This window comes from Amphibalanus amphitrite, unplaced genomic scaffold (genome assembly GCF_019059575.1).
Source record: "Amphibalanus amphitrite isolate SeventyFive unplaced genomic scaffold, NRLGWU_Aamphi_draft 001551F_arrow, whole genome shotgun sequence".
In the NCBI taxonomy this organism is placed as follows: Eukaryota; Metazoa; Arthropoda; class Thecostraca; order Balanomorpha; family Balanidae; genus Amphibalanus; species Amphibalanus amphitrite.
Genome location: NW_024883044.1, coordinates 123,833 through 146,268, shown reverse-complemented (window position 1 = coordinate 146,268; position 22,436 = coordinate 123,833). Strand labels below are relative to the sequence as shown.

The window sequence follows — 22,436 nt, the reverse complement described above, 5'->3', positions numbered from 1 at the left end:
CCCCCAACAGCAGCAAACATGGCTGAAACTGCGGCAACACCAGCAAGATGACGGTTTAAAATGTCCTTTCCAGTAGCTTCACGGATTCCTTTGGCAGACATACTTAATCTGGAAACATAATTTGTCACATAAGATTTCACATGTCATGTACCATTGCAACACCATGATATTTAAAAACAGCATTATTTTTAACTTAACTTTAACTTTTACTTGTTGCTTATGCCTGCTAGGTAGTGAGAAAAAATGATTTAGATGTTAACACCGTACGGTGGCTTCAATTCATATAAATCATCTGCTTTCTAACATTTGGATATTGGCTCAGAATACTGAGCGACCATACTAACAAAGCTAAGCTTGTTGTCCCAAGCACGGCCCTGGCGAAAAAAAAAAACGATTAATTATCGCCGCTCAACCCAAGATTCTTGGCTCAATCAACCATGACCAGCGCAAGCGATGCGATGGGCGAGGCGATACGCCGCTTCAGGTAAGATATAAAGCACCCACAGTTAGAGCCGAAACGAGGGAAACATCTCACCTTCAAATGGAAACGAGAAGAATCAGTACAATGAATTGCCGGCACCAAAATCTGGCACCGCCTCTCACGCGACCCACCCGGCAACTCCTCGACGACTGACGGCGCTCGCAGGCCGCCCAGTTGTAAACTTTGATTACAACGCGCAAGGATATGTCTCACACCCGCCATGATCGCTTTCTTTATAAGTGTTAATTTACTGCAAACATGTATATTTGCACAAATAACAAATAATGTTGTTATTCGTCGAAAATTTATGTTAGGTACTCACATGATGATGGGCAATTTTTATGTGTTTTCAATTATGTTTCAGGAATCATTCAGCGTGAGCTGATTTTATAATTAATAATAAAATTCAGATGGTCCTCGAATTAAATCAAAAGCTTTCAAGTGACAGTCACAAACATGCTTTACCACTGGGAAACGCGTTTTTTTTATCATATCATCATCTGAGTCCAGAAGTGGTTCAGAATAATTAATAAAGCGGTTGAAAATTAGCGCTTGGCTTCATAGAGAGCAATTCTATAGTTATGAATACCCAGTAAACATGACGACGTCGGCCCAACGTCGGTTCAACCTCGGCCCGACATCGGTTGGACGTCGGATATGCCCGCATGTTCCGACGTCCAGCCGAAGTCCAGCCGACGTCGAGCCGACGTCGGGCCGAGATCGTTTGCCGAGGTTGACGAGATCGTTCGTCGTTGGACCGACGGGGCCGACGTCGGCATGTTTATTGGGACAACGCGGCAAAAATATCAACCGGCGGCGGGATTCGATCCCCCCAGTCGCCGACGTCGGTATGTTTACTGGGACAACACGCCAAAAGCATCAGCCGGCGATGGGATTCGAACCCGTGTCATTCGAACGTGAGGTTAATGCGCTAACCACTACACCACGCAGCCAACTAACGAATTTGGTTTGTTTTGTTGGGTTATGCCCTTTCGGTCTGACAAGACCATTTCAGAGCCGGAAGGAGCATAGGATGGAGACATTGGTCTTCTTGGCGAACACCCTGGGTCCAGTTCATGTAGAGTCCCTGGTCCCATTGCTGTTACGTGGCACTTATTGGAAAGGGCTACCCCACAATGGATTCATATAGCCACTCTTACACACCTGCACCAACGTTTCCCAAAGTGTCCCTTTGATAAGTGGCACTTTGGCAAAGTGACACTTGCCGACTGGCCTTTCTATATGAACTGGGCCCGGCCCTGATGAGTTGCCGGGGCTGAGCCTGACCAAAGGATAGGCCGAGCAGTCCCCAAGCACTCACCGCACCCGGCTACGGGCGAGCTCGGCTTACGGGCAATCCCAAATGGATAAAGTTTCCCGTCCAGTCCGGATCAGGGGGTTGCGGCGTGGAGGAAGATTTGAGTTTCCTGAGGATATTTTGGATACAGAGGCTCTTTATGAAACATGAAACATGTATTTTATATTATTTAAACGGTCAAAACAGCGGCCGATGTCGGTACGACGTCGCCCCAACGTCGGCCCGACGTCGGCTGGACCTCAGCAATTGATCTCGGTCCGACGTCGGCCCGACGTCGGCTGGACCTCGGCTGGACGTCGGAACATGCGGGCATATCCGACATCCAGCCGACGTCGTGCCGAGGTTGGACCGACGTCGGGCCGACGTCGGCATGCCGATGCCGAGTTGCCGACGTCACCCCGACGGCCGAGGCATGTTTACTGGGTATATACCGAGAATTTCATGGATACAATGATGAATTAGAAGGCATCTTCAGCTCAACGTGTGTTACATAATTTGTATGCATTACGCAATAAGCAATAACATTCATTCGGAACAAAATGAACAAAGATTATCTTCATATGCTTGGAAAATTTACTTTTGTATTTTTCTAGTACAAATTTGTTAGCAACGGCATCAAAACCATTTTCTTTCGAAAAATTGAAACGAATCTTACATGAAAAATATTGCAACGCTGGCCAGCGGCGCATAGCATCTTTTCTGCAGCACATTGCAATAAATATCTTGCATTGGGATGTTCATTCTTATTTGTCAGCTTTACAGCTTACTCAGCTGACTCGCTTCCGAAACCTTACGAAAATGTGACGAAAATGTCGTGTTGTTGAGCTTTAGTCGTCGCAATTATACTTTTAAAACTTTTTTTTAGTTAAATTTGTACTGCAATTTCGTAAACTCAGTGTGAGGTAAAAAGACTGAGCATATTTTCAATTTTGATAAAATGACTGTAAGAATTATCCCCGAATAAATGCCGAAAATTGAAGCGATCAGCTGACAAATCTCGTTGGGCGGGTCAAATGCTTTTCCATTGGACGACTATGCAACTTGCACGTGTAATGTGTTGCACAAAATTGACTCACTGCGGCATTTACCATCAACACGTAGTAAGGAAACAGCGGAAATAGCCATTTTGATTTCAATTTTCAGGCACGTCTTTTGTTCGAGAATTGGCTCCGGTGATGGCATATGACATTTTAATCCACTATAAGTTGATATATCTTTGAGGTTCAGGCAGAGTCTTCCTGGTTTGATGCTGTTATTGTTCTTAGCAAGGCACTCACTTCAACTTCATTCAGTGTTATTTAAGGGCCCTTGTCTTTATGGGAATCCAAATGATCATTTCGACCTAACATGCTTGTTCATTGAGTAATAGCTCCACTGTCTTGCGGTTGACTTTTTCATTGCTTTTTAGATCATTGAATTTGTTTGAAGCAACTAATCATGGCTGATGAAGAACCGAAGGCTGCTGGTCACAGCCCAGCTGGTAAGCTAAATTGTCATTTTACTAACCAACCATAAGGTGTTCTTCAGTTAGATTGAAGGCATGTTTGTATAAAATCATTGAACTTTCATAAGGTGTCTGAAGAAATTTTGTTGAGATCTAAATTCCAAATGGATGATTCCAAAGAAAAAATCACATCTGGATGATTTTTTTTTGAACTTTTGACAAATAAGTGCAGCAGCATGTATGATCCAATGGGATCTGGATAAAGATTTTTATTCAGTCATCGGATTGAAGCATATGCATGAGAACTACACCTCTGGCATTTGCTTTGCAGTTTGCATCAAAGATGTTTTGAAGCAAGTGTATCAGTTACTATGAATGATGAAGGTTGTGTTGTCAAGTTCATTGGTATGGGATGCATTATTGCTGTTTGTTTTTGGTATTCTCATGTTGGTACTGAACAAAATAAAATGTCATCACTGCTTTATCTACTTAAGATTTTTTCATGTCATCTCTGTGAAACTGGAGATAAAATCTTAACCCATATTGGACCTGTGACTGTTGTTTTACAGTGAAAGTTGGAGGTGCCCGCGTGGTACAGAAGAAGCCTCACAGGGACAGTGAGGGTGAGAGCAAGGAGCCTGCTGCTGTGGACTCGACACAGGCAGTGGGGATGTTTTCACAGAGGTAAAGTTGTATGGTAGTCCTACAGTGTGTGTTTTGTGTGCTCATATATAGTTTAATCTGAAACTTCCTACACCATTGGCTTCCACTCCTGACCACTGAGATACTGACTCCCTGGTCCTGCTCTGGTAGCCCGCCGAAGCTGACGGTGACCTCCGGGCAGCCGGTGCCGGACGGCAACAGCCGGGAGTTCCCCACTGAAGCCGTCAAACACATCCACGAGAAGCCCAAGCCGACGCACATCCAGCCGCGGCCGTCACAGCAGGGCCACTTTATCCACCAGCCCACCAAGCAGTGAGCGGCCGATCTTGCCCTTTGAGCTCCGGCCGGCCGGTCACCGGCCGCCGGGCGCGACACGACCCTTCGCCGAAACGCGGCCCGAAGCATGGCTTTGCTCTCTTGGTTTCAGAGGTGTTCTCAACGTGTGGGCTGCCTGTGAGCTTTATTCTCCGAATGTGAGGACCGGTGAATATGGAATGGTATAATAAGTAGTGGTTAGTGGGTATAAAGAGTGCGGCGATTATTCTTTGGATATTTTTTTATTGTGGTGTTGGCTCTACTTCCAACTTGTGTCTTTGGGTATTGTCTTTTGTGTTTGGGATTGCAGAACTGCTAAACTTTGAAGCTCACAAGGGCAGACTCGGATTTCACTTGAAAGCTCCTGAACACCATTTCGAAGTTGTTCATCTATCGCTTTACCCACAGGGTTTGTCATTGGATATCCACTGCCTCTCATAATAGTTTATAAAATAGCAATAGTTGAGTTGGACGGTTCATGATATGTTGCGGTGTATTCATTCCGGAGAACTAAGATCTGTCCATGTCTACACGGGTCAGAGTCTGAGAACAGCCATACGGCGCTCCGAGCGTCCCCCATCTCCTGGTGCCGCCCTCTCCCCGCTGCCGGCCACGTTGACTGTTTGTCTCCGGCCGAAGGGAGCGCCATGGGCGGGGGCCCAATTCTTCGGGTCGTCAGACGGCCTTTGGGAACCAATTGTCTCTGCGCATGGCGAGGGGTCGCGGGCCCGCGGGGCGGGGCCTGGTCCCGCCCCTGCGAGGCGGTTTGTGTCAATAAAGACGGTAAAATTCCTACGGTGTTTGTGAGTGTGGTCTGGCGGCTGGCGCAGACTGCTGTGACGGTGTGCTGCGGCGCGGTGGGGTCGTGGTCCGGCCGTGTGACGCTCGCTCGGAGTGCCCGGCCGCGGACGGCCCACCCGCGCCTCCGGTATCGATCGCCGGGCCGACGGCAGAGGCGGCGGCGGCGACCACGCGGCCCACCGACCTTGGCACGCCGGGCAGGCAACGACCCCCACGCGCACACCGACGCTGGGGAGGGGAAACGATTGCAACACTACGGCAACTCCCGCCGGCCAGCCTCGGTAGTTCGGTACGAGGGCGAGTCGCTGAGGATGATTCTAGTCCCGGCGCTCTCGGCGTACCGGACTGCCCGTGACAGATGCCGGGGCTGGCTAGACCGGTTTTTGTGTAGCGTGGATCTCGTGGTCGGTAAACAAAGCGGAACTGCAGCTGGTTACCGTGGGGAGCAGGGCCGGCAGTGTGGCCTTGGCAGTTGAACAAGCAACCGATTATTTCGAGAATGTTGGGGAATAGATAGTGAATAACCTATGACGGAAATAACAGCGAAATTATGTCCGTCACAACGAGGGCGTCTATTTCAGTTGGGGGCGGTGTTCGGAGGTTGCATATTTGTTTTGTAAGCTGTATTTTAGGACGCTTGTGTGGAGCGTTGCTATCCACAGGCCACAGGGACGTTACGGTTAGAGCGTGACTCTAGTCGTAGCCAAGTCGTAGCTAGCTATAATTTATGCGTTTATCGTTTGCTGAGGAAGGTGTTTGGGTGTAGGTTAGGGCTAGGGTGCAAGCGAAAGGTCTCCTGCAGTAACATCTCAGCCTGTGCTTGATTACAGTAGGGGAGAGTGGGGCACATTCGTGCAAAAAATGGATAAACCCATATATCTGTTCTTTGGTTAGTGCAATGGCAAAATTGTTGATTGTAGTATGGAAACGAACTATTGCAGATAGTTTTCCTCTTTAAAAGTTATCCTATAAAATTATTGCTTCCATTAGAAAAAAATGACTTTTATTAACTCTGAACATTTGCACGAAACTGCCCCACCTATGGGGCACATTCGTTCAAGAGATGGGGCACTTCCGTTCACCCGGCAAAATTCGAGAAATTACCGGGCATTACCAGAAATTTACCAAAGGAAATTGGCAGGGGGTCATTTCACTTGATTCCTTTCGACAAGAATGCATTGCACAACAAATGTAGAAAGAATGGGCTGGCCAACAAGAATGTGCCAACTGCCGGCCTCCGTGACCTCGCCAAGTTCGCGTGAATTGCTCGTCACGACGTCGCAAGCAGTCGAGACTGAGTCAGGCGAGCGTCATTAGAGAAACCTACTACAGATAAAGTCAATAAATCGCAAAAACTAGCAAAAATATGCACGAATGTGCCCCCAGGCAGTGCGTACACGAACCTGCCCCACAACGTTATTAGTAATATATTTCAAAATTTCTTTTTGAAAAAATGACACTTTTTCAACAAACAAGTTTGCAGCAGTTCCGTGAATAGAGTGGGCTTCTTCACCCCCAATTTTGAAAAGCTGAACCACATTTCCGAGTCAGGATCACGAAAATGGATGATATGAGAAAAGTTTGGAAAGCTCACGAATATTACAAATTTGCGTTTTTATCAAGCATGACAGCAGGTACAGTGTTGTCTTCTACGGTGAACGAAGGACGGCAATGATAGACATATTTCCATAATTTACCTTGAGCTCGTGCAGTCACTCGTGTTCCCATAAACTGCTGAAAACGAATGTGCCCCATGCACGAATGTGCCCCACTCTCCCCTACGTCCGAATGCAGAATCCAAGGCCATCTATAGGCAGAATCGCTAGGTGCTTTTGTTGTATTTATTATAATAATATTGTCGGCAGCTCCAAGGCCCTAAATGGCAGCTCATTGTTTCAAAAGTAAAGTTGCCGCTCTAAAGCAACCAACCAAAGGGGCTCTTATTTCGAAGACAAATACATAAACCTCAATTCTGGCGCGCGTGCTACAGAAATTGGCGAAAATGTTTGGCGAACTTTGTGTGGATTTGGGAGCGAATTGTAGAAATAATTGGAAATATTTTTAGTTGTTACTCTCATTTCAAGAGGAGCTATCCAGCTTTTTGTCCTGAGGTTGAAATCTGTACGTATTTCAAACAATTATCTGGGATTACATTTCTCATGGTGAGCGAGCTGTAAGCTTTCTGTCAAAGGAAATATAGATATCGACCTGCTTTTACCATTTTCATTTTCGTTTACCGATGTCTGTGTTGAACATTAGAAGATTCAAGATAACATTTTACAATAAATCATGACCCTCTTGATATTTGTGAAACAGGTGCCTTTATTTCCTGGTTGCTTTGAGGCAGGGGCAAGGACTTTTACTTGATAACAACAAAAGTGAAGCATTGCGGATCTCCACTTGCGCAGCTTTTGCCTGCCGCAGGCCCCACTCTTGCATGTCACACTTGTGTACTGTCACTGTAGTTCATATTCTGCATTGGCTCTACTCAACCTTGTCCTGTGCCTGCCACTGTCACTTTGCTGGCCTCTAACCACTGACACCTCTACAGCCAGTCAGTGGGTCAGCACACATGATATACTTATACTGTGCAGGCACAAGCTGGCACATCTCACCCTTCATAAAAGATAGCGAGCTATGAAACAGTATAAAATAGACAGGTGTGAAAATACAGCATTGTATTTACAAGTTCAAGTTCCTAAATTTTCAATGTAGACGACGGTTCAGCTTGGTGTAGCAACTCGGTCTCGACCCACCAATTAGTCCACCCAGCCCATTGGTACCTACCTATATATTTCAGCATTGTTTTTTGTAGACAAGGTGGCTGGGCATAAGGAGGTGGAATAAACCTGCCCATTTGCAGCCCTGCAGCACCCTTGCTGTTCTGCGACCCCAGTTGTCTGCTTTGTAACTTCCTGAAGTGACTCACTTGGCTTCCACCGACCCACTCCTTTGGCATGGGAAAATATGGGAAACGTGACCCAGTCCATTACTCTTGTCTGCCCATTTCTTCCGACTGCAGGCAACTGGCTGTGTGACCATCTACGGGACAGGAAAAATGTGCTAGTGATGCTGGTGCACTCGCCAGATGGTATCGATTCCAGACCCTGGACAGTGGCGACTGCAATTCACCTAGCTTCGCCCTCCCAGTTTCACATCAACTATGCATCCGAGAACACCACCTCCCCGCTTGTAATCAGGGATGCCCCCAACATGTGCCGCGGGTCAGCCCTAGCCAGCTCAGCTACAGGCTTCTGACCGTGACAGTTAACCCTCTATCTGCCTTTCGGCTTCAATGTCAGTTTTGTTAGCTACCCGCCAAATATCCCGTAGAAAGTTTGGAGACTCGGAGAGCTCGGTAGACGAGTGTGCAGCGTGCGCCCCATCAGGAGCTGTGTCGGTGCCAGACCGTTGACTCGACTGCAGGGCAGTCCTGTAAGCCATCAGTGCCAGAATATGCCGGTCATGTAGCTCCTGGCACCGTTTCATCTGCTGCCGCTGCTTGCTCAGCTGCTCCATAGCCTCCATCCCCCTGAGGGCAGTAATTAGGATCAGATCAGTAACTTGGTAACATAACCCGTAAGCAGTGGATAATTCTCGGAAGTCTTTTGTGACAAACCGTCTTCCTCCCTGTGAAGTGTCTAGAGGAGAGTGGGGAAAGATGCCCAGGGTTTTACTTTGTCATATATTATTCGAAAATGACGATCGGAAAGCCAAAACTTGGAGTTTCAACGGAAGCCGACATCATTTTTCTCCAAAAATATCACACTTTTGTGCCTGAAATATGATAACTTTTTTTGCTATTAAGCATTTTCCTGAAGAAGTGAAAGGGGGCATCTTACCCCACAGGGTGGGAAAGACGCCCCCTGGCGTTGGGTAAGATGCCCCCTGCACTATAAGTGACATTAATAGGCACGTGAATCGCCTGAACGAATCAGTAGTCCCTTCGAGCCTGCAGTAGACACCAAACGTCAACGTAAGGGCCCTCAAAAGTAGTCGTAAGGGGTTTCAGAGGTCATCGTTAGGGCCATCATAGTCCAGCGTGGCCAAACAAGCCTCCGTGGTGGCGTTCGAAGACCACTGTGGGGCCCTTATAGGTCTTCATGATGCTTGAGGGCCCTCGAGCCCATCGTGGGGACCTCAGATGCCAGCGCGGCCCGTGGAGGCAACGTGGGAGCCCTCAAAGGATGTCGTGAGGGGCCCTGGAGGCAATAATGGGGCCTACAGAGGCCGTCGTGAGGGCTCTCAGAGTCAGATGCCGCCCAAAAAGTCGCCAAGTGGGCCGAGAGACCGGCATGGGGAGCACCGGACCGTACCGGACTCTCAATAGTCCCAGATCGGCTTTTGTCTCTCATCACAAGTATGTAATAAATTATTTGACGGGCTGCTTGAAGGACAGCCTACGGATTTAGGGGGGCGTCTTTCCCCATCAGGACAGGGGGCATCTTACCCCAAGGTACCGAAGTAACATTAAATCAGCACAATTTGTTAGCCATAAAACTACACCCTGAAACAAACTGTTTGGGACACAGTACACGCATGTTAATGTATCACGACTATAGCAAGGGACGCAAAAAATATCTACCTTCTTTGATATTTACAATGTTTTGACACCAAAATATTTTTTGAAAGCAGCAAATAAAAAACATGCGATTACCAACCAGCCGTTGCCCAACTGAGTTTCGCAAATTTTTGTGCAGTTAACAAGGCAGGCTTCCGCTTTACGCTAAGAACATTAATTTCTAGGTTCGATTCTTTGTTTCCCCGCTAGAGGGGGTGGGGCGTCTTTCCCACCCTGGGCATCTTACCCCACTCTCCCCTATTATCAGCGATGCCATTTTTGACAAACAGAAATATCATTTTTTATACCGATACCGCAGCTGATGATGTTTCCGTGGTACCGGAACATTGTTCTTGTAAGCATGACGTGCTGACACCTGATCGATGCTGTGTGCAGTTTTGAATTAACCAACGGGTGATCGGCTTATGGCCAACCAGTGCTGTAAGTTCAGGTGGCCGAATAGATCAGCCACTAGCCAGCTATACATCACATTTTTCACCCCCACGTTAGACCCAACATTTTTTTTTTCAATCATAGCGTAAATTTTTTATAACACACAACCATAGGGACAGGATGCATCGGAAAGAAGGCTGGAGCTATGTATGTCTAGAGCGTGAGGCCAAGCCGCCTTTGTTTCTTTCTACATTTTTTCTTGCTTTTAATATATATTTTCTTTATCATATGTGCCGTTTCTTCAAGCTTTGAGAACCAACTAATGTGACAATGTCTGCCTTTTTCAGCCACGATGCCGACAGCGCTGACGGAGTGTCTTTCCATCGAGATGGCGGCGTCGGAGCCCTGGGCCCCGGACGCCGTCCTCTATACACCCTACATCACAGAACAGGTAGGTGTGTGGGGCTTAGGGAATCAGTTACCACCCTACATCACAGAACAGGTAGGTGTGTGGGGCGCAATGAATCAGTTACCACACCATCATCACAGAACTGATGTGTGAGCCACGTGCTACGCTTTGGCCGGACCAATGGCTACCAAATGCAGGCTGTACTCATAAATATGACAAGGGTTTGTTCTCAACATGGCACATAATAAACATGAACATAATAAACATGGCATAAATGTTATCTGCTGTTATTGTTTAATGTAACTGTCCAATTTCAGTGCTATGGAAGTGACGTAAAACGCTAACATATTTTCTTTCCTTCCTCCTGTGGGCTACACATCACAAATACATATAGTTGTACTTTTTCATTAAACGTTGAACATGTTACTAAACCTCTCTTTACCGACACAGAAATACTTCCACCCAGCGCCCTGTACATAATATCTTGATCTGAGCACATACTTCTCGTTCTGATCTCTACCCAACTGCGAAATGCGATATGACCACTACCCGTTCGGTCTGAACTCTAGCCTCGTTGTCTTACCCCTCGGTCTGACCACAACCCACGGCTGCCCCCCCCCCCCCGTCTGACCATTACCCCACGCGGGTGTGCCGACAGATCCTTTTGGCCGATAGCGCCCAGTGTGTGGCCGTCCAGGCGTTCCTGCGCATGTGTAACCTCGAGTACACGGTCGAGCAGCGGGCCAACGCCGAGAACATGTCTCCCTCCGGCCGCGTGCCGCTGCTCAGGTGCGTGAAGCGGGACTGTGAATGTTGCTCCGTTCGGTGAACTTTCCGGGGTTTCGGGGGATAGGCTGTTGTCCTTAGGGCGTGTGTCCAGTTTGGTGATCTGCTTATTTCTTCACCGTTATTTCGCGAGGCAGAAGCTGATTTTACCTAAGCCAATGCGAATCCTCGACATAGCTCCCTTGGCCAGACCTAGCGAGTGCACGTCCTGCGCCAAGGGGCCTAGCTGTATTCGATTGGACAAGAGACATAGTGTAATCCGCTTTGGACTACGGGACCTGTTCCGGCCCCTTGCAATGCGTCAGGCGCAGGCCTGTTTTGTAAGTGCGTCTGAATGAACATTAGATTATTTTCTCTAAAATCGACTATCTCTTTTCCTAGGTATTGACATGTTTGGCATGTTGACAGGTGCGGCAAATTCGTCATCTCCGAGTTCGACCCGATCGTGGCGTTTGTCACCAAGAAGGGCGTCGTGCTGAATAGCTTGGACAGCAAGCAGCAGGCGGACATGCAGGCATTCATATCGCTCGTGCACAACATCCTCGGTGGGTGCTACCGGCGGACGGAGGCGGTAACCACGTGCTTGTCGGCGGGTTTGAGTTCTTCCTCTATTTTTCTAAACGTCGCCGATGTTTCCGCGCGTTTCGTGGATAATCTATGATCTCATTTCCAATAAAACGTCTACTCGGTAGCATCGTAAATATATCTGTGAAATACGATGCCATGTTGTGCTACGTAGTGCAAGATGTTAAAAAAGTTGGAACACTTCGTGATTCTTCCCACAAATTATGTCATTTTCGTGAAACGCTTCCGGTTTGTGGCCAAGTAGGTATTCTAGCGAGTACCACCCATATATTATGCAATGAATTCAGCTCCAAAAATATCCCAAAAAATCATCGCTACGGTAGGTGTGCGACCTCTATTAACCGTGCCCACCCGTGTCTGCAGGTAACGCCGAGCTCTACCTGTCCTGGCTGGACGGTGAGACGTTCGAGACGGTCACGGCGCCCCGCTACGGCTCGTTCCAGCCGTGGCCGCTGGGCGGCGTTCTCACCTGGCTCCGCCGACGCAAGATGGCAGCACGGCTGCAGGCGCTCCAGTGGGCTGACAAATCGCTGGATGCCGTATACGCGGAGGTGAGGGGGAAGAGAAAAGTGCAAGGCAAAGCAGAGGGAGGGATATAGGGATTTGTAAGCTCTTTGAATTCTGAGCTGCTCCATTGCGAGCTTCTGCTAGTTATTGCGGTGAGTTGACGGTAAAGCTGGTCAATGGCCATTGGATCAGCTATTACCCAAGTTCATGAGCTTTCGAGACAATGTGTGGATTCTCTGACGAGTCGCGGGGAGTGGCATTATGGACTGTCAATTTTTTATGAATGTGCTTTTCGATAAGCGTGTTTTGGTCTTTTATCCTGCGTGATACTCGTAGATAGCGAACTTCGACAGTTAATCAGCAGTTTAGATCGGCTTATCAGTTGCATTGCCACACACTTGCAGCTGCAGCATTTGAACGCATCGGTTTTGACCCATGTGCCTGCGCTCATCAACTCGTCTCCCTCAGCATCAGTCCAGCTCATCCCGCCTCACGGCCTCGGCTTCTTCAGCCCTTCGCCCACTCACCCTCCACTGATTCATTCCTCTTACTGACACTAACGCTCCTTGAAGTCCTGTCCTGTCCTTCTTAACCGATTCCCCACCTCCCTCGTTAACCCCTTCTTATCGCCTCTTCATTCCCCGCTAACATTCCTCTCTTCTCTCCATCAGGTGGACACGTGCTGCCGCGCGCTCTCGGAGCGTCTCGGTCGGGAGACGTACTTTTTCGGCAGCCAGCCGACCCCGCTGGACGCCCTGGTGTACGGCCACCTGTACACCATCATCACTACACCGCTGCAGGACACCCGGCTGGCCAGCATAGTCAACGGCTACAGCAACCTGGTGCGGCTCACCAACCACGTGGACGCAGAGTACTTCAAGGGAATCGAGATCATCGGCTAGGGCGATAGAGCCGCGACGGAAGGCGTCGCTCGACCGTCGGCAGAGTAGAGAGAGAGCGAGGGAGAGACTGGAGAGAGTGTGAGAGGGTTATGAAGCGGACTTTTGAGGTGAATGGAGGACGTGGGTAGTGATCGCTTGCTGAGATATTCTTGTAGAAATGCAATGGCTTTGTGATACGTCAGTGCTGCTTGAAGTGTCGTCAGGTCACCCGTTGCGAATTGGAGTTCGTCTTGGGTTAGGCGGTGTCTGAGACTGCCAGGGCCGCTGGCTGGCGATGTATATTGTTGTGTGTCTTGTTGTTATACCTGGGACTCGCGATGAGTCTGTGACTTTGAAGCCATCGTTGAGATCGTGCATATTCGTTGACTACGGAATACACGGATCTTAACGAAAGGAGTCGTGACATTTGTATTGGTGGTGATAGGAATGCGATTGCTGAACATAGAGTTCCTGTGTCCTATAATACGGCCCATGTTTTCACTTCACCGCCACCAAAACCACCATTTTGTTCCTTTGTATTCTCACTGAATGCTATGTAACGAACCTCAGCGAAGGCGTAATCGGCGCTTTGTCACGAGATTCGATATTTTGACTTTTTGCTTTTTTTCTAGCGCATCTGAGACATTTTATTTTTGACGCATAAAACACTGTGACGTATTTTCTGTTTTCATATCGAGAAAAGTACTCTATTTTCTGCATGATGTACTGTAATGTATGTTTCCCACACTATATTTTGTTAGAAATCCAGTAACCGTCAATATTCACCTGTAATCTCCACCTTGCCGCCAGCCGAATCACTACCTCTCTCTATCTCGCCACAGGAGATGTCGCCTCCTCTCCTCTAGTACCGCTCCTCCACTCCCGGGCGCCGCACACCATGTCTGTGCGCCCGCTGGAGGACGTTTGGGAGGTGCGTGGCCTGCCGGTGGTCGGTGACCCCTCTGACCCGGGTCAGGTCACCGCCTCCGGTCCGCGGGCCGTCTCCTCGTCGGACCTCAGAGCCGCTGCCGACGACGGCGGCGGCGTGGTCGGACGGGTGGCCATCATCCGAAAACAGAGGTCAGTGGTGTCGGAGCGAGCGGGAACGGATGATTCAGTGAGTACTGATTATTGTGGGCCGTAAAGGCGTGCTTTTTTATTTCATGTATAAAATGCTATCTAGAGCTCCGCCTCTGTTTATAGGACGTTTGTCGTATTTTCAAATCTGTCGAGGACGTGCCCTATCGAGGACCTCACTGGATGCGTCAGGTTTATGCTGTAGCCAGAAGGGGATCCGATCAAGTGAGATTTTTTTACGGAGCCAGAAGTCCAGTCCAACTCGTCCACAAATCATCGACATGCTTGATGGGCTTGTTGGCAAAGTTTTATATATGCCCAACCCACCTGATCTTTCCCCGGCCTGGCCAGTGTAACCAACCACCCAACCCGACCTCCCCATTCCCCCTCCTGTGACCCCTCCACTCCGTGACCTTCCCCTCCCCTCCTCCCCCGACCAGGTTCGTACGTCTAGAACAGGAGCGTCGTCGTGAGATGCGCCTGGTCGAGTCGCGCATCGAACAGGTGGCAGTGGAGGAGGCGCGGCGGATGACCAAACTGCTGGGGTACGGCGAGGACGATCTGGTCCGCTGGAAACGCCGGATCGAGCCGCAGCACTTCAACACGGTACGATACGGACACGGTACAACACAGCAAGGGGATAGATATATCGAGGGCATGCAGGGATATATCGAGGGACAGCGACAGCTGGGTACGATTTGGTATTTACAACACCGGTTGATATCGGACTGAGCAGGATCTGTGCAGCCGATGACTTGCAAGTTTTCCAATAGTGAATCTATCCGTGCAAGGAGCCGCGAGGGGCAGCTCTTATTTCCCCTCTGCTCATGAACTTCGGACCGCGGTCGTTCATTTCTGATGTTTGTGATCTGTTAATTCTTTATTTGATTCTCAGTAGGTATATACTTTGACTTCGAAATACTCGAAGTCGAAGCACATATCGAGAATCAAATATCAAATTAGACCTGATTACGAACCGTTTCATTGCTGGTTCTTCAATAAATTTGTGCCTGATCTAACTCACTGTTCGACCTGATTATCGCTGATGTAATTGTAAATGAGTTCCCAGAAGTCGTTTCTTGATGCTCCCGATTACCGTATCTATTTGTGCCGTTGCTGGGCCGGCGGCTAGTCAAAGAACACCGATCTGTGATATGATCTGTCCATCTCTAACGAACCGGTCCGATCTCTTTCGGCAGTACTCGGCGGCAGACTTCACCACCCTGATGGAAGACCTGCACGCTATCTACCGGGCAAGGCAGGAGATCATAGCTGACTGCTTCAGCCGACAGATGTCGCTAGAGGCGGAGCGCACGGCGCGCCTCCGGGACGTGTTCAAAAAGTACCATCCGCTCCTGACCAGGGCGTTTCACAAGATGCCTGCCGAGGTGAGAAAATACGGGCTCAGCCCCGGCGACTCACTAGGGTGCCTGCCCAGACCAATGTCTCCCCCTATATCCTATTATCCTCCCGGCTCTGAAATGGTCTCATTGGACCGAAAGGGCCTAACCCAACAAAACAAAAAAAAGTGAGAAAATGTAGAAACGCATCTACTCGTAGTGGGTTCCAATCGCACCGAACAATAGTTGGGACAAAGTCGGGTAAAATAAAACAGCTTGCGTGCCATGTATCAAAACGTGAGCCAGCCCGCTTTTCTCGCAGAAGTCACTCTTACCTGCCATTCAGTCTCACCTCACGGCGACGTGAACGATCCTCTCCTCTCCTCAGGTAGAGGAGCAGCTGGAGCTGGAGGCGGTGGCGCTCAACGAGATGATCCTCAGTAACCTGCGCCAGTACGCCGAGCTCCGCTTCAACCGGCTCACTGCTGAGGTGGAGGCTAAGCAGAAGCTCAAGAACCTGTGGAAGGTGCGCCGGGACGCCTGGCGGACGCTCAATATACTGCAGGTGAGTGGTAAGGTGTCTATGGAGCTTCCAGGGCGCTCTCAGTCAGTGTGCCCGCTGCCCAGGGTGCTCGTAATGCGGGCGTGAGAGCCCCGAGAGGCTGGCGCACACATATAACGAGCAAGGCGATTGACCATGCTTTAGGTACTTCCTGCCAATTGATTTTCATTTATACGGTCATTACAATTTGTGCCATTGCTAGAACTTTGAAATCTTCACCAAACCTTCACATTCCGAAACCGAACATTTAATTACAATGTCCATGTTATTATCCCGAACTCCTAGCTCCCCCTCACCTCTCCTGCGTTCCGGGCAGGCGGAGAAGCGTCTCTCCGAGTACCTGCGGGCGGCCGCCGTGGAGAGTCACGTGGAGGCGTCTCTGGCAGAGCTGGAGACGTGCATGGACACCGTGTGGCAACACTACCGGGAGCACGTGACCGGACTGCCAGACCTGTTCCTCAAACACGTCACCGACGAGTCGGTGGATGAGTGGCAGGTTCGTAGGAGAATGACAAATGGGCGAGTGGCAAAAGATAAGTCGGGGGTGTATAAGCCGGTAGATGGACGAATAAAATGTCGATTAAACGTTACCGACGAATCATAGATAGGTCCGTGAAGGAATAGCACGTCGGTAGCATATCACCAGCGAGTGGTAGGTCGGATAACTAATTGCCAATGAGACGGTAGACGAATGACAATAGCAGGCCAGTTGCATATAAGTTAGCGTTTCAAAGGTCAGTAGCAGGCATGCTGACGAATGACAGGCCGGTGTCAATCTACCAACGAGCCGGGTCATCTCCGAGTCGGAAGGATCAGATAACTACATGCCATTTCAGCCGCCATTACCACCTGGGTCTGTGTGTGCGACAGGACCAGGCGTACGAGATCCTGAACTCTATGAGCACCATGGTGACGGCGCACTGCAAGTCGTACCGGCGACTGTACCTCGACCTGGAGAACGCCTGGTACGAGCAGCTCGACAAGGTCGGAGACGACCTGGTGCACAGGTCAGTCGGGCGGAGCGGAGATGACCTCAGGTCAGTTGGCTCAGAAGTCAGATGATCTGAGATCAGTCTGCTGGGTAAGGTCGAGTAGGAGACCTCAGGTCACTCGGCTGGGTAAGGTCGGATGGAAGATCTCAGGTCAGTTGGCTGGGTAAGGTCGGATAAGAGATGACCTCAGGCCATTCGGTTGGATAAGGTCGTAGACGACCTCAGGTTAGTCGGGTGGATAAGGTCGGATGCAACCTCAGGCTAGTGGGCTGAGACGACCTCAAGTAAGTGGGCTGGGAAGGTCGAAGACGACCTTAGGTCAGTCGGCCGGATAAAGTCGGACAGGGGACGACCTCAGGTCAGTGGGCTGGTAACTGTGAGGATAGGTCGAGGGATTATCTCAGGTCAGTTGTATTATGTGGTTGGAAATGTGCGTGGGTGACTGATCAGTGAGTTGTCTGGTTGGGACAAGTCACGACCACGGCATCAGGTCCGTCAGCTATCACCAACGGGGATAGAGGAGAGCAAGATTACTTTACTACTCAGAGGAGAGAACTTGGATAGGGAGGAGGACCTATTTTTGCCTTCTCTTTATCCCTCTTTTTCCCCTTCCTTTTCCGTTTAAATCAAACACTTTGTTACTGTTATCGGGATTTTCTGGTTTATTGCACATGATAAACACTTCACGTTTGCATGGACATGAGACAGAACAGTTGCGAAGATGGTAACCGCCCAGTGATTCCTCAAGACCTCTTGGATAAGCGTAAGCAATATCAGTCAAGTGGGACATATCCACAGCCAACGTATGACTTCATGATGACAGATAACAGAAGTTTCGGACGGAAGTGGCCCTAAGGAGGCACGTGATGAGATGAGACAGGGGACCGCTGTTGGACGGGAGCAGCTCGGCGAACTTCGACTAGCAGACGGCTGGCACCCCGTCAGACGGCCAGCTCAGCCGGTGTGGGTGTAGCTGTAGACGTAGCCCTGGCCGTCCTGGGACAGCGCCACATTGCCGGTGTGGAAGTTCTTACGCACGGTGCTCTCCGTGGTGGTGGTGGTGGCGGGGATCGCCTGTCGTGCCGGGTTGTAGTTGATCTCGAACGCCGAGGTGACGGGCTGGCGCACCTGCTGGCGCACCGGCTGGCGCACCGGCTGACGGACCGGCTGACGCACCTGTGTGGGCGCCGGCACCGGGGACGGCTCGTAATACTGCTCCGGGCCGCTGGGCAGGTCCGGAGTGGCGTCCACGTGCGTGCTGCTGATCACCTTGAAGCCACCAGCGCCGGCCGTGTACTCGACGCGGTACAGCTGACCGTCGTCGCCGATGAACTCGTACGAGCCGCGGCGCTCGCCGTCGTCGCTGGTGGTCTCCTTGAAGAGCACGCCGTCCTCCTGGGCGTAGGCCACGTCTGAGCTGCCGTCCAGCCGCACCTGGCGGGTCTCGGCCAGGATGGCGGCCGTGGCCGGGTCGCCCGAGAAGAGGCCGCGCTGCTGGGGCGCCGCGGCGCACGCCACAGCCAGGCTGCACACTACCAGAAGTCTGTACATCCTGACGGCGGCTGTAGGAGGACGGGTGTCGAGTGATGCCGACGGCCGGCGCGCGCCGTCTTATGTAGCGGGGCCCGCGCGCCCGGCGGCGGCGGCGGCGGCCTTCGGACGGGTCCGCGGGCCGCCGGGCCGGTCTCACGTGCCGCCACCGGTCGCCGGTGACGGAGGAACCAGAGCAGACGGACGGACCGTGACGGGATGACGCCGGCTGGCGGCCAGCCGCACCGGCCGAGCAGCGGCTGCCTTCATGACGTAGGACTTGGTGCGGCCGCCTCTTGAAAACATCGACCATCGAATGTTTGCACCGATGAATTCGGCTGTAGGTCTCTCGCTCCAGCACGCTTTTTCATTGCTGTCATGGAATGCATGTCAGCCACTTAGTGGCGCCTATTAAAACGGCATGCTGTCTTATTATCCTACATAACGACGTGTTCGTGCGGCTAGATTTCGCTTTATCGCCATTCAAAGATTAATAGTCAAAACAGTTCATATGTCCGAGAAAAATTATTGGAGCAATTACAGCGGACCTCCTTGCAACACCCCTTATGTGGCAGATTTATGTTATTTACATTCATTCATCACCTACCGGCTGGAAGCAGGCAACGAGTCCTAGTTCATTGCACGCCATAAATCCCATTAAAGCGTTCTTATCGATCGAATGTTTGATGAATGACGCCGTAAACTAAGGCCGATCTCCGCCCGGTAGGCATCTGTGATAGTGTCGCAGTATTTTCTGCATAACGAAGACAACTTATCATCTTCAAATGATTCATTGAAACGGACTTGCCTGTTCCATATAATTTGTCAAATGCATGTCTAATGTGTATTCTGTTGTTCTTTTGGTCCAAATCCAATGGCAGTAGTACACTCGGGGGCAGATTGATGTTCCACAACTCCTTATCCACCGGGCTCCTATGGCTCAGCATTGGCAGCAGCCGCCTGGTACCGGTAGACTGTGCCGCTTCACTTACTTGTCAAGCGGCACAGCCTACCCACACCGTATGCCACCGGTCTGGGTCGGTGGCTGGAAGGCGATCTGGGCCGCCTGTGACGTCAGCGCAGCGGTGAGGGCCGAGCCCGGAGGCATGGCTCGGGTCGGCGCGGCGCGGCGGCTGGCGAGGGCTGGGGAGTGAGGTGGGGTGGGAGCACGGACCATCGCGCGGCTGAGCGAGTGTAGTTAACTTTCGCGTCTCAAGGCGCCAATTATTCTACCCAACAATTGTGCTAAAGCAGTTGTTAAAATGTCCTATCCCCAAGACAGCGCCTATCATCATACTTGCCATGCACATTACGACACACTTAAAGGTAGTGTGCCACCTTTGAAAGATTTCCCATTTTATTTTTCCTAGGATAAGAAGCTTCTGTTTTTACCTAATATCGCAAAAAAAATCAAAAATGGGCCTGGAATAGTGCCTTTTTCGCCTAAAAGTTTATCGGTTTTTAGATATGTATAACAACTGTAGTGGGCTCACCTGCAAACAGGCGTCGGGCAACAATCGCGAATGCGGCGCACTTGTGACAATAAGCAAAGGTCATTATAGTGTTACGACCATACGACGTACGGGAATGAGTTATCAGCTGTCTAATCGTAGACAACACAATGTCGAGCCTTAAACTGTAGTATTGGTATTGTTTCTTTTATTTGGCTGTCGAACATTATTTATGGTTTGAAATATGATTTTATGTAAAATAATTGATATGAAAAAGCCGTCTTATAAGTTATGACCCCATTTCACCACACGTAAGTGGCAGAAATGACAATGATCAGCTGACGCATTTTTCTTGGCCGAAGTCAGAGCGCGCGGCCCGACGCACCACGCGTATTTGGAAATTCCGACCTCGACGAGCATCAGAAGCCAACTAACAGGCGTGTTCGAAACCGCAGGAGCTGATGATGAACGGGTTTATCGAAACTTGATTGGATGAGCATATCGGTAATAGCGATTTCAGTGTGTGCATTTATTGTTCATAGTGGTGTGAAATGTGGTTGGGGTACGACCGACAACCCGTCGGGGCGAATTTCGCACTGGGGTACTCAAAATTTGAAGAATTTAAGACGTTTCCATGAGTTTTGAAGGTATGGATAAGTTCTAAAAATCCGGTTCTCCTTATCTGGGCCATTAACTCCATACGGTCCAAGAAAGCTGGCACACTACCTTTAAACGTAACATTGGGACAGCCGATAGAATTTATATCACACGTGCATCGAGTTGCGGAGCTACATTGTTTTTAACAGATATGTATTAAGGCCTTGATTGAGCTCATTGGTGTCTATTATTTCGCACAGCAATCGTCCAGAGACGTGGGAACTGGGGTTTTTGGATAGCGCGGCGTCCCAAAGCAACTCTTATGTTCCTCTAATGTGTGGTCGCAGCCACCAATAGCAAACCGTTCCATCTAGGAACAAATAAGTCGCGCACCCGGGACGGTTCGAACCGGGTTTCTCCAACCGGTCACCCCACGACGCTAGCGTGTATCCACTGAGCTGCCGAAACCAGCGACCACCCGCCGCGGTCAAACGCGATCAAATGTCACAATACTGTCATTGGCGGTCAGCGGGTGAATGTCATTTTGTTTTGCGCGGACGAAGACCATTCTCGGTAGCTCAGTGGATGAACGCTCGTGTCGTGAATTGGCCGGTGGGAGAAGCCCGGTTCGAACCCCCCTGAGTGGCCGACTTTTTGGCTCCAGTTGGAACGGTTTGCTATTGGAGGCTGCGACCACATATTAGAGCAACAGTAATAATCGCTTTAAATTGGAGCGTTGGCTGCGGCACTACTCATAGCTCCCAGTTCCCACGTCTCTGGACGATTGCCGTGCGAAACAATAGACACCAATCTGCTCAATCAAGGCCTTAATACTAATATGTTATACGAAATATAGCTCCGCACCTCGATGCACGTGTGACATAAGTTCTATCGGCTGTCCCATTGCCACACTTAAATGTGTCGTAATGTGCATTGCAAGTATGATGATAGGCGCTGTCTTGGGGATAGGACATTTTAACAACTGCTTTAGCGCAATTGTTAGATAGAACAATTGGCGCCTTGAGATGCGAAAGTTAACTACACTCGCTCAGCCACGCGATGTCCGTGCTCCCACCCCACCTCACTCCCCAGTCCTCGCCAGCCGCCGCGCCGCGCCGACCCGAGCCATGCCTCCGGGCTCGGCCCTCACCGCTGCGCTGACGTCACAGGCGGCCCACATCGCCTTCCAGCCACCGACCCAGACCGGTGTCATACAGGTGGGTAGGCTGTGCCGCTTGACAAGTAAGTGAAGCGGCACAGTCTACCGGTACCAGGCGACTGCTGCCAATGCTGAGCCATAGGAACCCGGTGGATAAAGAGTTGTGGAACATCAATCTGCCCCCGAGTGTACCTACCTGAGCATCTCGAGTCTCGACCGTCTTTTTGCCAGGCGTTTGCAATGGGGAAAATGCAAAATTTAACGGTATGATGAAAGTAAGAGGGGAAAACAAATACGTTTCCAATGCGCTTAGATGCGTTCTTAACAAATTGGACACAATCCTACATCATGGACCGTGTTTACTTACACAAGATGTCATTTATTGCGCAACATATTAGCTACCATCGATTGCCGTTTGTTTTGTGTGCCACCTGCTGCGGATCAATTACGTGCTACCCGGGTTCCAGGCCAGCCCCGCGACCTTGTGGTGCATCCCCCACACTGCATCTTCAGGGTCGAGACGGCCCTGTGAGCAGATAACGGCCGATGTGATGCTGATAACGCCTAGTCCAGCGTAACAGCTG

At 50.1% G+C, this 22,436-nt stretch overlaps 4 protein-coding genes across 10 annotated transcripts in view; 3 read left to right on the top strand and 1 right to left on the bottom strand.

Annotated features, from left to right (window-relative positions):
• The first annotated feature begins 2,591 nt into the window (after positions 1-2,591).
• LOC122373785 (death-associated protein 1-like) lies at positions 2,592-5,014 on the top strand. Of its 6 annotated transcripts, none has more exons than XM_043352155.1 (4): positions 2,592-2,899; positions 3,208-3,279; positions 3,813-3,927; positions 4,057-5,014. In XM_043352155.1, the coding sequence occupies exons 2-4, from the start codon at positions 3,237-3,239 to the stop codon at positions 4,220-4,222; spliced, it is 324 nt and encodes a 107-aa protein (XP_043208090.1). In that variant the 5' UTR covers positions 2,592-2,899; positions 3,208-3,236; the 3' UTR covers positions 4,223-5,014. The 6 variants fall into 6 exon arrangements, with proteins under 6 accessions (XP_043208090.1, XP_043208088.1, XP_043208089.1 ...); XM_043352153.1 differs by having other exon boundaries at positions 2,609-2,701; XM_043352154.1 differs by having other exon boundaries at positions 2,804-2,848.
• Positions 5,015-7,022: 2,008 nt separating this feature from the next.
• Positions 7,023-13,561, top strand: LOC122373788 (metaxin-2-like). Of its 2 annotated transcripts, none has more exons than XM_043352158.1 (6): positions 7,023-7,184; positions 10,324-10,427; positions 11,044-11,174; positions 11,580-11,716; positions 12,120-12,307; positions 12,935-13,561. In XM_043352158.1, exons 2-6 carry the CDS (start codon positions 10,329-10,331, stop codon positions 13,163-13,165), a joined length of 786 nt encoding a protein of 261 aa, XP_043208093.1. In that variant the 5' UTR covers positions 7,023-7,184; positions 10,324-10,328; the 3' UTR covers positions 13,166-13,561. The 2 variants fall into 2 exon arrangements, with proteins under 2 accessions (XP_043208093.1, XP_043208094.1); XM_043352159.1 differs by having other exon boundaries at positions 7,110-7,143.
• A 215-nt stretch (positions 13,562-13,776) lies between these two features.
• Positions 13,777-22,436, top strand: part of LOC122373786 — a 39,787-nt gene continuing 31,127 nt past the window's right edge. Inside the window, exons 1-6 of the mRNA XM_043352156.1 lie at positions 13,777-14,224; positions 14,662-14,827; positions 15,421-15,609; positions 15,950-16,126; positions 16,440-16,619; positions 16,994-17,130. Coding sequence (XP_043208091.1) covers positions 14,043-14,224; positions 14,662-14,827; positions 15,421-15,609; positions 15,950-16,126; positions 16,440-16,619; positions 16,994-17,130 — 1,031 coding nt within the window. The 5' untranslated portion in view covers positions 13,777-14,042. The remainder of the gene's footprint in view (positions 14,225-14,661; positions 14,828-15,420; positions 15,610-15,949; positions 16,127-16,439; positions 16,620-16,993; positions 17,131-22,436) is intronic.
• Positions 17,754-18,714, bottom strand: LOC122373787. Its single transcript, XM_043352157.1, has one exon. It carries the CDS (start codon positions 18,664-18,666, stop codon positions 18,070-18,072), a length of 597 nt encoding a protein of 198 aa, XP_043208092.1. The 5' UTR covers positions 18,667-18,714; the 3' UTR covers positions 17,754-18,069.

What these genes read in the sequence shown, in the direction of transcription:
- LOC122373785 (XM_043352155.1), top strand. Translation starts at nt 3,237, where the DNA reads ATGGCTGATGAAGAACCGAAGGCTGCTGGTCACAGCCCAGCTG. An exon ending in TGCTGGTCACAGCCCAGCTG is followed by an intron (nt 3,280 to 3,812) that starts GTAAGCTAAATT and finishes GTTGTTTTACAG; the next exon opens with TGAAAGTTGGAGGTGCCCGC. An exon ending in GTGGGGATGTTTTCACAGAG is followed by an intron (nt 3,928 to 4,056) that starts GTAAAGTTGTAT and finishes CTGCTCTGGTAG; the next exon opens with CCCGCCGAAGCTGACGGTGA.
- LOC122373788 (XM_043352158.1), top strand. Translation starts at nt 10,329, where the DNA reads ATGCCGACAGCGCTGACGGAGTGTCTTTCCATCGAGATGGCGGCGTCG. An exon ending in CACCCTACATCACAGAACAG is followed by an intron (nt 10,428 to 11,043) that starts GTAGGTGTGTGG and finishes GTGTGCCGACAG; the next exon opens with ATCCTTTTGGCCGATAGCGC. An exon ending in TGGATGCCGTATACGCGGAG is followed by an intron (nt 12,308 to 12,934) that starts GTGAGGGGGAAG and finishes TCTCTCCATCAG; the next exon opens with GTGGACACGTGCTGCCGCGC.
- LOC122373787 (XM_043352157.1), bottom strand. Translation starts at nt 18,666, where the DNA reads ATGTACAGACTTCTGGTAGTGTGCAGCCTGGCTGTGGCGTGCGCCGCG.